The following is a 14,324-nucleotide window of genomic DNA, read 5'->3' as shown; positions in this document are numbered from 1 at the left end:
AAAATGCAACTGTGAACAATTGCCTCAGTTAGCCATTATTCTCTAGATGTTCAGCACTCATTTTCATTTTGTGCAAATAAATGTTAATATGTATTTGCTGAAGCTTTTCTCCTCATTTCTTCCCTGTTTAGGTTGATGAGTGCTGGCGCGACCAAAATCTATGCAATCCTCACCCATGGTATATTTTCTGGCCCTGCTATCAGTCGAATAAGCAATGCTCCTTTTGAAGCTGTTGTTGTAACAAACACCATTCCACAAGAAGGAAAGATGAATGTTTGCTCAAAGGTTCAGGTAAATAAATAATGTTTGCTCAAAGGTTCAGGTAAATAAATGAATGTTTGCTCAAAGGTTCAGGTTAAAAAAAAAATATTTATTTGTGTGTCATAGTAAATAATGAATGATGCTTTCAACATGCTTCAAGATGCTTCAGCTTGTCTGCTTCCCTTTCAGGTGATTGATATATCTATGATCCTAGCTGAGGCAATTCGAAGAACCCACAATGGTGAATCCGTATCGTATCTCTTCAGCCATGTTCCATTGTAAGCTGACAGGATTTCGCCCATCCTGCATTTGTACTGGACTATATATCGGTCAACTTTTCTGAGCAATTTGTCACTTTTCACAAGACTATGCAGGCAGGTCCTGAAAGAAGGATTTGCTGCCTTGCACCACAAACATCCACACTTGCAAACTGAAGGTATGGAAAATAGCCATTTAATATGTAATGGACTGGATTTTACTTCTCAACCAACACCATCTCTGCAAGGAAAAATATGTGCTGTGTCCTGACTGCAGGGGTTTTGTTTTTGTACTTTGTTAGAACCGTAAGCTCTTGACGTGAATTTCTATGAAATTTTGCACATGTTACTGGTTAAGTGGCTTTTCAACACTTCAAGCCAATTAATTGCTTGCGGTTGTATGCTGATTATTTTTATGTGAAACTAATATGGAGAGCGAGAAAAGTCATATTTGAGATGCAGCATGGTAATTCTTAACAGACATTCCCTTCGATTATTAACAACTGATTTGTACACTCTGGTATGATCAGCTATTTGCATTGTGCAGTAACATGAAACTGGTCCGATTATGCTATTTTAAAGTGAAAAATGATTGAATTTTAAACCAAATTACATTGCTTTGAGTGGCTTAAATAAAATCTCTGAAGAAAAGGGTTACCTGCAGTCATTTACAATTTATTTGTTCTGAAGCCAATTGTGTGGGTAAATGAGTTAGGAAATGTGGATATAGATGCAAAATGCTGGAGTAAGTCAGCGGGACAGGCGGTATCTCTGGAGAGAAGGAATAGGTGATGTTTTGGTTCAAGACCCTTCTTCAAACTGAGGGAGCTGTGCCTATCTTCGGCGTAAACCAGCATCCGACATAGTTAGGAAACGTTCTTCTAATTAAGTTTAGAAGCACGAGGTAACTTTCTATTTAAGTGAAAACCATGATTGTACTCCTTGTGTTTCTAAATTGTATAAAGTTGGGTGCAAATAATTATGCATTTAATAAGTGGATGAGACAACTGCTTGCCCTTGTTTGAGAATTACATGTACACTTAAAATTAGGTTTTATCCATCACGTGAGCAAAGTATTGAAATTAAATAATTTGAAGAACTTTGTTTAAAATAAAATTGGAAGCTTCTTGCACAGAATCGTTCAATGAGACGACAGAAAGTGGCCCATGAAATCTCAGATATCGACGGTTCACCCCCGAGTTAGATAGAGCTCTAGGGGCTAGTGGAGTCAAGGAATATGGAAAGAAGGCAGGCACGTGTTATTGATAGGGGACGATCAGCCATGATCACAATGAATGGCGGTGCTAGCTCGAAGGACCGAATGGCCTCCTCCTCAACCCAGATCCTCGCACATATCTTTCTTTCCAAGAGCCCAGAATCATCAACCGCTCTATTTGTCGATCACCCGCATAAACCAACCCTTCTACTACCCTGGATTGGGCCACCTCCCCCCCCACTGTTCCCATCTACTATCTGCCCCTTCATCTCGCTTATTTAACCTTCTTACCCCCTCAGATTCCATCAGCTGTACCTATAAAGTACACTACCTATAAAGTCCCAGCCTCAGTTATCTCCACTGTTCTCTCCTCCAACTGACTCCATCCACCAATCCACGCCTCCTCACCTGGATCCACCTATTCTAATACGAAACAACGCAAACTTTGATGGTATTAGCCAGGAACTTGCAAACGTTGATTAGTTTAGTTTAGAGATACAGCGGGGAAACAGGCCCTTCGGCCCACCCAATCCACACCGACCAGTGATCTCCACACACACTAGAGACAATTTACATTCATAACAAGCCAATTAACCTGCAAACCTGTACGTCTTTGGAGTGTTGGAGGAAACTGAAGATCTCAGAGAAAACCCATGAGGTCACTGGGAGAACGCACAAACTCCGTACAGACAGCGCCGGTAGTCGGGATTGAACCTGCGTCTCTGGCGCTGTAAGGCAGCAACTCTACCGTTGGACCACCGTGCCGCCCCTTAGAATGGGTTGTATGTGAGAGAAATTAGAGTGGGTTGCTTGTGGGGATAGGGATGTCTGGGAAATGGGTGTGACAGACAATTCAATGTGTGCATGTTCCTGGAGGATTGAAAGATCAGGCAGGTAGAAGTAGGATGCTCAGAATAATGTGAGCAATTAGGGCTCTGATCAGGGAAAAGGCATATGTCAGATATAGGCATCGAGTGTAATCCTGCAGGAGTACATGTAAATAAATTAGGGCCAAAAAGGAGACATGAGATAGGTCTGAAGGAAAGGATTAAAGAGAATCCTAAAAGATTTTGGGAATATTAAGTGGAAAAGACTAACGAGAGAATCTGGGCTGTGTAGGAAGGAACTGCAAATGCTGGTTTAAACCGAAGATAGACACAAAAAGCTGTAGTAACTCAGCGGGTCAGCCAACATCTTTGGAGAATGTGGAAAGGTGATGTTTTGCATTGGGAACCTTCTTCAGACTTTTCCAGAGATGCTGCCTGACCCAATGTATTACTCCAGCATTTTGTGTCTTTTTTTCTGCAGTTCGTTGTTTCTGCATTTTATTTTTTTTTTCGGATGTGCTAAAATGTATGAAGTGGGCAAGGACTGGCAAATGAAGTTTAATACAGAAAATAGAGGTACTGCATTTTGGGAAGTCAAACCAGGGTAGGAACGTCACAATAGGGCCCTGGGCAATATTGTAAAGCAGAAGAATTCAAGAGCACAAGTACATAATTCCCTGAAAGTAGCATCGCAGATAAATTGGGGGGGGGGGGGGGGGGGGGGGGGGGGGGGGGGGGGGTGAGAAAACGAGAATGCTGGCCTTCAGACAATGAGTTGCCCACCAGGGGGCGTCAAACAACGGCAGCCTCTCCAACAGTCTGTCTGTCTTTTCAGCTTTTTTTTGTTATTTTTGTGTTTTAAAAGTTTGTGGTAAAGTTCTCTGGTTTGTTTTTTTATGTGGGGGGGGGGGGGGGGGGGATGTCGGGGGAAAGTTTTCTTCAATCTCTTACCTTGCCGGAGATGCGATTGTTTTCCGGATCGTATCTCCATTCGCTCTGTGGCCTAACAAGGCCGGCCTTGCTCGGGACTGACTTCAAGCCCCACCGCGGGGAGAACAAAGAAGGGAAGAGATTGAACTTTTTTCCATCTTCCATCACAGTGGGGAATTTGGAGGAGTCACTGTGGTGGATGTTTAAGTTAAAATGTATTTTGTGTGCTTTGTTGCTTTTAAATGGTATGACTGGCAAATTAAATTCATCGTATGTTGCAAAACATACTTTGGCAAGTTATGTTATACATGTACGAGGGACTAGTGGGCCTGCATTTGGAGTATTATCACTGCTGTAGGAAAGATGCTATTAAGCTGGAAAGAATACAGTAATGTTAAGGGGATATTGAAGAACTCAAAGGCCTGAGCCATAGGGGGAGGTTGAGAGATATGGTTAGGACTTTATTCCTTGGAGTGGAGGAGATTGAGAGGTGATCTGTCAGAGGTGGATAAAATAACGAGGGGAATAGATAGCATGAATCCAGTCTTTTCCCTAGTGTGGAAGAATCAAAAAGTAGAGGGCATGGGTTTAAGGCTAGAGCTCACATTTCTTTCACACTGGTGGTGGATATATGGAACGAGCTTCCAGACATAGAGGCTGAGGCAGGCACAATAACAACACAAAGATCGCTTGGAAATTTATATGGAGAAGAGAGGTTGAGAGATATGGGCCAAACGCGGGCAAGTGGGACTACCTTAGATGTGGCATTGTGGTCAGTATGGGCGAGTTGGGCTGAAGGGCCTGTTTACTTCCTATTGTGTCCCAGCTCTTGCCCCACCTTATACTGGCTATCTCCCGTCCACGCTTTCAGTTCAGAAGGAGGATCTTGTCCACTTCCCTCCACAGATATTGCCTGCCAAGTTCATCCAGCAGCTGTATGTTCCAGATTCTAGCAGCTGTACTCTTTTGTGTGTCTGTGTGTCAATTTCTCCTTTCCACTAGAGCTGCAGCAATCTGCAATTTCAGTTCTGCATTGAAGTCCACCATAATCAGTGCAATATAAATAATTTGAAGAGAGTGACCAGGAGTTATCTCACAGCAAACGGGAGAATTTTCCGAGTTGGAAGGCTTCAATTTCCAGGGAATGGATTCAGCTGCACATTATAGCTGAGGTCCAGCAGAAAATCTAAGACCTAAAGAATATGTGATAGACACAAAATGCTGGAATAACTCAGCGGGACAGGCAACATCTCTGGAGAGAAGGTGTGGATGACGTTGCGGCTCGCGACCCTTCTGACCCATCCCTTCTCTCCAGAGATGCTGCCTGTCCCGCTGAGTTACTCCAGCATTTTGTGGCCAACATGTCCCAGCTACGCTAGTCCCACTCGCCTGCCCACGTGTGGTTCATATCCCTCCAAAGCTGTCCTATCCATGTCTAACTGTCTCCTAAATGTTCACAAGTTATAGGAGTAGAATTAAGCCATTCGGTCCATCGAGTCTACTCCGCCATTCAATCATGTCTGATCTCAGCCTCCTCATCCCATTTTCCTGCCTTTTTCCCATAACCCTTGACCCCCGTTCTAATCAAGAACTTGTCTAAGAACTATGTTGAGATAGTCCTTGTCTCAAGTACATTCTCTGGCAGTTTTGTTCCATACACCCACCACCCTTTGTGTGAAGGGAGTGCTGTACAGCAGACGGATTTAGCTGCACGAATACATAGTTCACTAAAAGTGTAATCACGGGTATATCAGATGGTGAAGAAGGATTATGGCATATCGGCCTGCATTGGTGAGGGAATCGAGTCTAGAAGCTGGGACATAGAGTTACATTTGTACAAGACGTTGGTGAGGGCGCACTTGAAGTACTGTGTTCAATTTTGTTCACCCTGCTGTTGGAAGCAAGCCTTTACGCTGGAAAGGGTGGAGAGAAGATTTACGTAGCGTTGTTATGAAACCTACCATCAGCGGCGCTCCAGATCTGCCACTGCCTGTGCGTGCGATTCCGGAGGCTGGTGGGATTAAAATTCAGGTTGTATTGGTTGTCGGAGAGGTATTTGCTTGGACTTCCAAGTTGATAAAGAAAATTTGTTCTGCACTTCCGTTCCCGTTTTTTAAAAAAGGTTGCTGGTCGATTGCATCGCTGGATTTAAGTTAAACGCAACTTCTAACGCCTTCAACATCACGGATCAAAATCAACATCAAGGACTTCCACATTAGGACAAAACAAAAGTTGTATCGTTTATTTAACTTCTTACCTTGCTTTTTGGTGTGGTTTCATTTTAATCTGATGATTCAAAATATGTTATTTAGGCCCCGATATCGTCCGTGTCTTGCCTGCCGATATCGCGGGGCTTATCATGGCTGCGGCAACATTCCGATCTATCACAATCCACTCTCAAGATAACCAATTTCATTTTTTTTTGCACAATCATGTCAAAAGAACATCTAACTCATCTATATTTTGTGTTAGTGTCTATTTAAAAATTGTGGCTATATAAAAAAAATATTTTTAACCTTTTAAGAATGGGATAGATGTTTAGATCTAGTAATTGAATTTAGATGAATTGATTCGATGACATTTTTTGTTGGGTACTTACTATTTGTTTTAACGTTACAATATTAAAGTTCTGATCTTCAGAATATCACATTTTTAAATTTTCAAGGCAGTCTGGGTGTTTATTTCTATTTCCGTCACAACGGTTAATTTTGTAATTATCTACAATTAGGTAACTAATTATATTCTTTAATTTCAGGTCATCCAAGTAAGATGTATCATATTTGTTTCAAAATGCTTCAATCTATAATAACTGAACATTTCATTCAGTTCTCTTATTTTTTAAGAAAGTTATGGGCTTTTATGTCAATTTACTGTCCTCGATCACAGCTTTTGTGTTAAGTTAATGGAAAAGCAATAGGGAACAAGATGCTAATTTCCGAGTACGAAAATGACCATAACTTTTTTAATACTGAAGATATGAAAGTGAATTAGGTATCAAATTAAAGTTCTTTTTATGCTTTATCTGATGGGATAAATTACATACTTGATTTTTTAAAATCTCAACATGTTGTAACATTCCTACTATAAGGATGTTGCCAGGGTTTGAGCCTGAACTATAATAATAATAATAATAATAATAATAATAATAATTTTATTTATAGAGCACTTTAAAAACAAACATAGCTGCAACAAAGTGCTGTACATCACTAATCATTGACAAAAAAGTTAATACACACCAAAAATAACAATCAAAAGAAATAGTAGGAAAAGACATGTAAAATAAAGAAACATCAAAAACACCACAAACAGAAGCAAAGCCTCAGGCATGGTCAAAAGCCAGGGAGTACAAATGTGTTTTAACACTGGATTTGAAGATGGACAGTGAGGGGGCCTGTCTGATGTGCAACGGCAGGGTGTTCCAGAGTGCCGGAGCAGCAACTGAGAAGGCTCTTTCCCCTGAGCCTCCGACTAGACCTCGGTACATCCAGGAGCAGCTGACCAGCTGATCTGAGGGACCGGGGAGGAGCGTATGGGTGGAGCAGCTCAGAGAGGTAAGGCGGGGCGAGCCCATTCAGATATTTAAAAACAAATAACAGTATCTTAAAATGAACTCGAAAGTGCACCGGGAGCCAGTGTAGGGAGGCCAGAATTGGCGATATGTGCTCCCTCTTTCGAGTCCCTGTTAAAAGGCGAGCAGCAGCATTCTGAACCAACTAGAGACGAGCCAGTGAAGAACGAGCAACACCAAAATAGAGCGCGTTACAGTAATCCAGCCTAGATGTAATAAAGGCATGGATTACTGTCTCAAAATGCTGCCGCTCCGCTCGAGAATGGGCTTCACCTTCGCCAGCTTCGTTAGGAAGAAGTTCCTATGGGGAGAAGTTGGACAGGCTAGGACTTTGTCCCTTTGATTGCAGGAGACAGAGACATGATTTGTACACTCTGGAGTTTAGAAGGATGAGAGGGTATCTCATTGAAACATATAAGATTGTTAAGGGCTTGGACACTCTAGAGGCAGGAAACATGTTCCCGATTTTGGGGGAGTCCAGAACCAGGGGCCACAGTTTGAGAATAAGGAGTAAGCCATTTAGAACGGAGATGAGGAAACACTTTTTCTCACAGAGTGGTGAGGCTGTGGAATTCTCTGCCTCAGAGGGCAGTGGAGACAGGTTCTCTGGATGTTTTCAAGAGAGAGCTAGTTAGGGCTCTTAAAAATAGCAGAGTCAGGGGATATGGGGAGGGGCAGGAATGGGGTACTGATTGGGGATGATCAGCCATGATCACATTGAATGGCGGTGCTGGCTCGAAGGGTCGAATGGCTTACTCCTGCGCCTATTGTCTATTGTCTATTTCACGAGGCGAATAGATAGGGCGAGTCTTTTTCCCAGCGTAGAGGTATCAAGAATTAGAGGGCATAGGTTTAAGGTGAAAAGGGAAAGCTTTAATACATAAATGAGGGGCAACATTTTCACACAGAGGTCATAGGAATTTGGGGGGCAACTTTCCCGCATGGAGGGTGGTGGGTGTATGGAATGAGCTGCCAGAGAAAGTAGTTGAGGCAGGTACACTAACAACATTTAAAAGTCATTTGGACAATTACATGGTTAGGAAAGTTTGAGGGGGATAGAAACGTAGAAACATAGAAAATAGTCGCAGGAGTAGGCCATTCGGCCCTTCGAGCCTGCACCGCCATTCAATATGATCATGGCTGATCATCCAACTCAGTATCCTGTACCTGCCTTCTCACCATACCCCCCCGATCCCTTTAGCCACAAGGACCACATCTAACTCCCTCTTAAATATAGCCAATGAACTGGCCTCAACTACCTTGTCTGGCAGAGAATTCCAGGGATAAGCGCTAAATGCAGATGTCGGACAAGCTTAGATGGGGCAGTTTGGTCAGCATGGACAAGTTGGACCGAAGGGCCTGTTTCCATACTGTATGGCTCTATGATTCTAACTGCCATGCAATTTAACTATGATATTTGAATTATTCTGTCAGAGAAAAAGTATTACAAAACTATCAAATTCTTTGGTACTTCCGTTCCATATAGTGGATATCTTAAATTGGCTTTGGTCTTGACTGCTGTACATTTAGCTTGTATTCATGGTTCTTTGGTTCGCAATATCCAACCTGATCTCCCGGTGGCTCGCACTTCAACTCCCCCTCCCATTCCGAATCCGATCTTTCTGTCCTGGGCCTCCTCCATGGCCAGAGTGAGGACCACCGTAAATTGGAGGAGCAGCACCTCATATTTCGCTTGGGCAGTTTGCACCCCAGCGGTATGAACATTGACTTCTCTAATTTCAGGTAGTCCCTACTTTCTCCTCCCCTTCTCAGCTCTCCCTCAGCCCACTGGCTCCACCTCTTCCTTTCTTCCTGCCCCCACCCACCAGTCTAAAGAAGGGTTTCGGCCCGAAACGTTGCCTATTTCCTTCGCTCCATAGATGCTGCCTCACCCGCTGAGTTTCTCCAGCACTTTTGTCTACCTTAAGAATATAGACCCTACTTTGGAAAGCATGCTGAAAGTAGATTAGAGTCCGATAATACGATTAAGGACACCATGGGGGTTATGTATTTCTGGGAACTATGCAATGGGTTTAAGGGGGGGGGAGAGTGCCCTTGTTTTTTACTGAGAGTGGCAGCTGGGAGTGTGAGTGTAGATAAGTTTTATTGACACGGAACCAAGGTACAGTAAAAAGTTTTTGTTGCGCGCTATCCAGTCAGTAGAAACACAATACATGATTATAATTGAGCCATTTGCAGTGTATACATACATGATAAGATGAAGGTAAAGCCAGCAAAATTCGATCAAGGATAGTTTGAGGGTCACCAAAAGGTAGGTTGTAGTTCAGCACTGCTCTCTGGTTGTGGTAGGATGATTCAGTTGCCTGATGACAGCTGGGAAGAAACTCCCTGAATCTGGAGATGTGTGTTTTTACACTTACGTACCTTTTGCCTGATGGGAGAGGGGAGAAGAGGGAGTGGCCAGGGTGCGACTCATCCTTGATTATGCTGCTGGCCTTGCCGAGGCAGCGTGCGATATAAATGGTCATTAGAAGGGAGGCTGGTTTTTTGTGATGGTCTGGGCTGCGTCCACAATTCGCTGTAATTTCTTGTGATCTTGGATGGAGCTGTTCCCAAACCAAGTGGCAGATTAGGTTGGGAGGAGAGATTGAATATGGTGGTTTAGGGACCAAGAAGTGAGAAGTGAAAATTGACTCATACATTACAAATTTCATATGGGACTATAGATCCCATAGAATTCAAAGAAGACATTTATGTAAACCTAAGGAATATGGGCGACTCACACTTCCCATTTTATGTACTACCATTGGGCAGTGAACATTAAAAATATAATGTGCTGGTTGGACAGTTCAACACAGCAGGCAGAATGAACAATAATGGAGAAGGAGGATTGCACTCCTTTTAACATAGGAGGGATCCTTTTCTCCCCAATAAAACTGAAGAACACAATATATAAGAGAAACCCGGTGATTCACAGCACAATACGAATTTGGAGACAAATAAATTAAGAAATCTTTCGCTTCTCTCACCAATAGCTAACAACCCGGCGTTTAAGCCATCGACTATTGACAAAACGTTTACTCTCTGGGAACGATTAGGAATTAAGACAGGAAGATTTGTATGAAGTGGGAAAAAATTTACCATTCCAAGACTTGCAGTTTAAATACAATTTGGAAAATAACCAATATTTTAGATACTTACAAATCCGAGATTATTTGAAAAAACACTCACAAGATTATCAAAATTTGAAGTTGGGCCTTCTAGAGCAAGGCATGAATAGACGGGTAGAATTGGGTCATTTAACATCATATTTTTATAATACTATTTTAAATATAGATATACCCTCGACAGAAGGTATAAGAAAAGAATGGGAACAAGAATTGGGTATAGAGATTCCCAAGGACCGGTGGGAAGATTATGTGTCATACGTACACAAATGTTCGATTAACGTTAGACACACACTAATCAAATTTAAAATTGTACACAGATTATATTACTCAAAAACAAAACTAAATAAAATATTTCCAAATGTCTCCCATCTGTGATAAGTGCCTAACTAAAGAGGCAACAATAGCACACTTGTTTGTTTCCTGTGCAAAACTTCAGAAATTTTGGAAGGACATTTTTGAAAGCTTTTTCAAAAATATTTATATTAAGACTGGACCCAAATACAGAATTGATTAACATTTTCAGAGTTTCCACTGTGGGGGAAGCCTGTTCTCTTGTCCACCCAAAGTCGGGCCTAATGACATTTAAAGATGTTTTCTTGCTAAACTAGCGGCTTGGGGTGCCAGGAACGGCCGCCTTCTCACCGGAGACCACGGCTTCCAAGATACCGGCGAAAAAACGCTGGCGATCTCGGCGAGAGATACTCCGAGAAATTCTGGAAAAGCTGGCCGCTCAGAAACCCCCAATGTTTATCGGCGGTCCCAAATGTGGAGTTCACAGACAAGGCATCGCCCGTCCGGAAACGCTCCAGCGCCGCGCCGCCGCCAAAGCCGATCAGGTCCCCTAGGAAACGTCGCTCCAGGCCCGTCGTAGGCCTACAATACAGGTCAAAACAAGAGCCCCTCAGGTAGGGATTCAGTTTAAGAATACCCCCCACATGATTAGACCCCCCAACTAAACACTTTAACGTACTAAAAATAATAAAAAGAAGTGAAAGAAAACGGACAGCTGCAGGATAGGGGCCGTTCAGGACAGCGCCCCCACCGATGAACTGTTTTGTTTTATTGTTTTAGAACTAGGTGATGGGTGTGAATTGTTATGAATTAGGCACATTCTGCCCCTGTCCCACTTAGGAAACCTGAACGGAAACCTCTGGAGACTGCGCCCCACCCAAGGTTTCCGTGCAGTTCCCGGAGGTTGCAGGTAGTGGAAGCAGGAAGGGAGACTGACAAAAACCTCCGGGAACCGCATGGAAACCTTGGGTGGGGCACAAAGTCTCCAGAGGTTTCCGTTCAGGTTTCCTAAGTGGGACAGGGGCATTCCCTTTCTTTTTTATTTAGCTCTACTTTCTTTGGATCTTTTACTTATTTCCTTTCCCTTCTTAAGGCCCTCTTCTCGTTGGGGCCTTGTTTTCTTTTATTTTATTTTATTTTTTTCTTCACATTCTCAAGCTCGCAGTCTACTTAGCCATCATTATTCATTTAACGCCAACTACTGCGGACTACACTTCACTACTATCCTCATTCTCCTCTTCTTTCTCTTTTCTCCTTTTCTATTACAGGTTAAAGTTTAAAAAAAAGAGAGAAGTTGTACACAAAATGTATTATGTTGCATATCATGATTAAGATGTATGTACAATGCTTCTAATGAAAAAAGAGAGACCAAGAAGTGGGCATTCTCCCATCTTTGAGCAGTGGGAAATCTATATTGTGTGTAGAGGTGTGAGATCACTAGTGAATTTAACACTAAGTACATAGATGGCGGTAACACCTAAAAGTGATCTGCTTTGGAATAAGTTGGACAAAAATGCTGGAGAAACTCAGCGGGTGAGGCAGCATCTATGGAGCGAAGGTAATTTGGAATAATATGGATTTGAACTAGCCAGACAGTAGGATACAAAAAGCATGAAGGGGCAGAGAATATATTAGCAAGTGCCTTGGCAATTTAGAGGTTAAATATGTGGAACTGTGTGGGGAATGTGACCAAGGTGTTCACCAGCTCAACAGACATGGGCGCGGCAGAGCAGTCGTCTTTGTGAGCGCACACCTTCAATTACGCTCTCCAGTGGAAACATTTCCTCCAGCTACAGCGCAGGTTTAGTTAAAGTGACAACTGAATGTAGATTTATAATTGCACTATAAATAATTGTGGATTTTATATGTCCCCGGCACCAGTTCTGCCCCAGAGCCACCAAAGCCGTTAACTTACTCCCGTGACAAAAGCCCTGCAGTCACATACCTGGCTGCGAGCTGACTTTGATCAACTTTGGGCTATGGCTTCTTCCTGGAAAAGGCTGGTAAACCTGCTGTTTTTGTCAGGAATGGAAGGGCAGCCTGGAAAAGGAACAGCACAGGTGGAATAGTAGGAGGTGGGGGCAAGGCTAAGTAGTCTTTGTGCAGTTGCAAGTGTAACTGGAGCAGTGGCAAACAGATGGTAACTAAGGAACCTGAAAAACACAAAACTAGATTTTCTGCTTAATTAAACCTTGAATGTTGTATATCGGCTGGTGGGAGTCACGGTTTAAGAGTGTTGAATTATCAAAAACTCCACCATCAAAACAATGAAATTCTTACTGGAACTTAACAGGCCCATATGCAATACGCACAGAAAATATAATAATAAAAATAATTCAATAAATCAATAATAACCGCCATAATTGTGCAAAAACTAGTATACAACGTCAGAGGATCATAGTTGCTGAGGTTAGTGTTATGTAGTGTTTGGGAGGCTGATGGCTGCTTGGGAAAAAGCTGTTAGTGAACCCATTGGTCATGTTTTGAGTGGATAGATTCTTGAATATCAAAGAAATTGAAGGAAATAGATTATCGCACGAGAATCAGTCATACAGCACTGAAACATGCCCTTCAGCCCAACTCATCCAAGGCACCAATATATGCTAGCCCCACTTGTCCACATTTGACCCATATCCCTCTAAACCTTTCCTATCCATGTACTTGGCCTAATGTCCCTCAAATGTTTATATTGTTCTGACCTCAACCACTTCCTCTGGAGACTGATTCTATGTACCCACCACCCTCAGAGTGAAAAAGCTGCCCCTCAGGTTTCTTCAATTTATTTTTCCCTTTCACCTTATTGCACTATTGTTTTTGATTCTCCTCCCCTGGGAAAAAGCAGTGCATTTACCCCATCTGGTCCCTTCATGATGTTATTCACCTCCTCAATAAGATCAGCCCTCATTCTCCTACACCTCGAGGAATACATTACCCAACCTCGCCCTACAGCTCAGTCCCTTGAGTCTTGGCAATATGCTCGTAATTACTTTACCGGCTTAATGGCACCTTTCCAATGCAGGGTGCCCAAACTTGAACACAATACTCCTCACCAACGCCTTGTACATCCCAACTTCATACTCACTGCCCCTGCTAATGAAAGCCAGCATGCCAAAAGCCCCCCTTCAATACCCTATCTCTCTGTGATGCCTCTTTCATTGAATTATGTACTTGTGCTCCTGCCACCCTCTGCTTTACAACACTCCCCAGAGCTCCACCATTCACTGTGAAAGTCCTAACTTTGTCTGATTTTCCTCACATTATCTGAATGAAACTAGATTTCCCATTCCCCAGCTCACTTATTCAGCAGCAATCCTGATGTTAAGGTTACATTCGGCCGTGATTGTATTGAATGGCAAATCATTCATAAGATACGGAATGTATCGATACTAATTGTGGCAAACACAGAACAACTGTGAAAAGTAATTAAAGAACATCCCTTTTCACAATCACAATAATACTTTATTAGCCAAGTATGTTTTGCAACATACGAGGAATTTCATTTGCCAAGTCAGTCACACAAATATAAAGCAACAGAACACACAAAACAGAATGTGGAGCAGGGCCTTCTCCACATCCAACTGGCCCACCGGGTCAGCGCCGACCAGCTATCCCCGCATATTAACACTATCCTATAACCACTAGGGACATTTTTTTACATTTACCAAGCCAATTAACCTACATGCCTGTATGTCTTTGGTGTGTGGGAGGAAACCGAAGATCTCGGAGAAAACCCACGCAGGTCACAGGGAGAATGTACAAACTCCGTACAGACAGCACCCATAGTCGGGATCGAACCCGGGTCTCAGATGCTACATTCGCTGTAAGGCAACAACTCTACCGCTG

The 14,324-nt window shown here is 42.8% G+C and overlaps 1 protein-coding gene across 2 annotated transcripts in view; it reads left to right on the top strand.

The window, feature by feature from the left end:
* Window positions 1–1,172, top strand: part of LOC129702601 (ribose-phosphate pyrophosphokinase 2-like) — a 43,117-nt gene extending 41,945 nt beyond the window's left edge. For both annotated transcript variants that reach the window (XM_055644401.1, XM_055644400.1), the window contains 2 exons: window positions 132–291; window positions 451–1,172. In XM_055644401.1, coding sequence (XP_055500376.1) covers window positions 132–291; window positions 451–543 — 253 coding nt within the window. In that variant the 3' untranslated portion in view covers window positions 544–1,172. The remainder of the gene's footprint in view (window positions 1–131; window positions 292–450) is intronic.
* The last annotated feature ends 13,152 nt before the right edge of the window (window positions 1,173–14,324 follow it).

Source organism: Leucoraja erinacea, chromosome 13 (assembly GCF_028641065.1).
Source record: "Leucoraja erinacea ecotype New England chromosome 13, Leri_hhj_1, whole genome shotgun sequence".
Classification (NCBI taxonomy): Eukaryota; Metazoa; Chordata; class Chondrichthyes; order Rajiformes; family Rajidae; genus Leucoraja; species Leucoraja erinaceus.
This window is presented reverse-complemented; position numbering and strand designations above follow the sequence as displayed.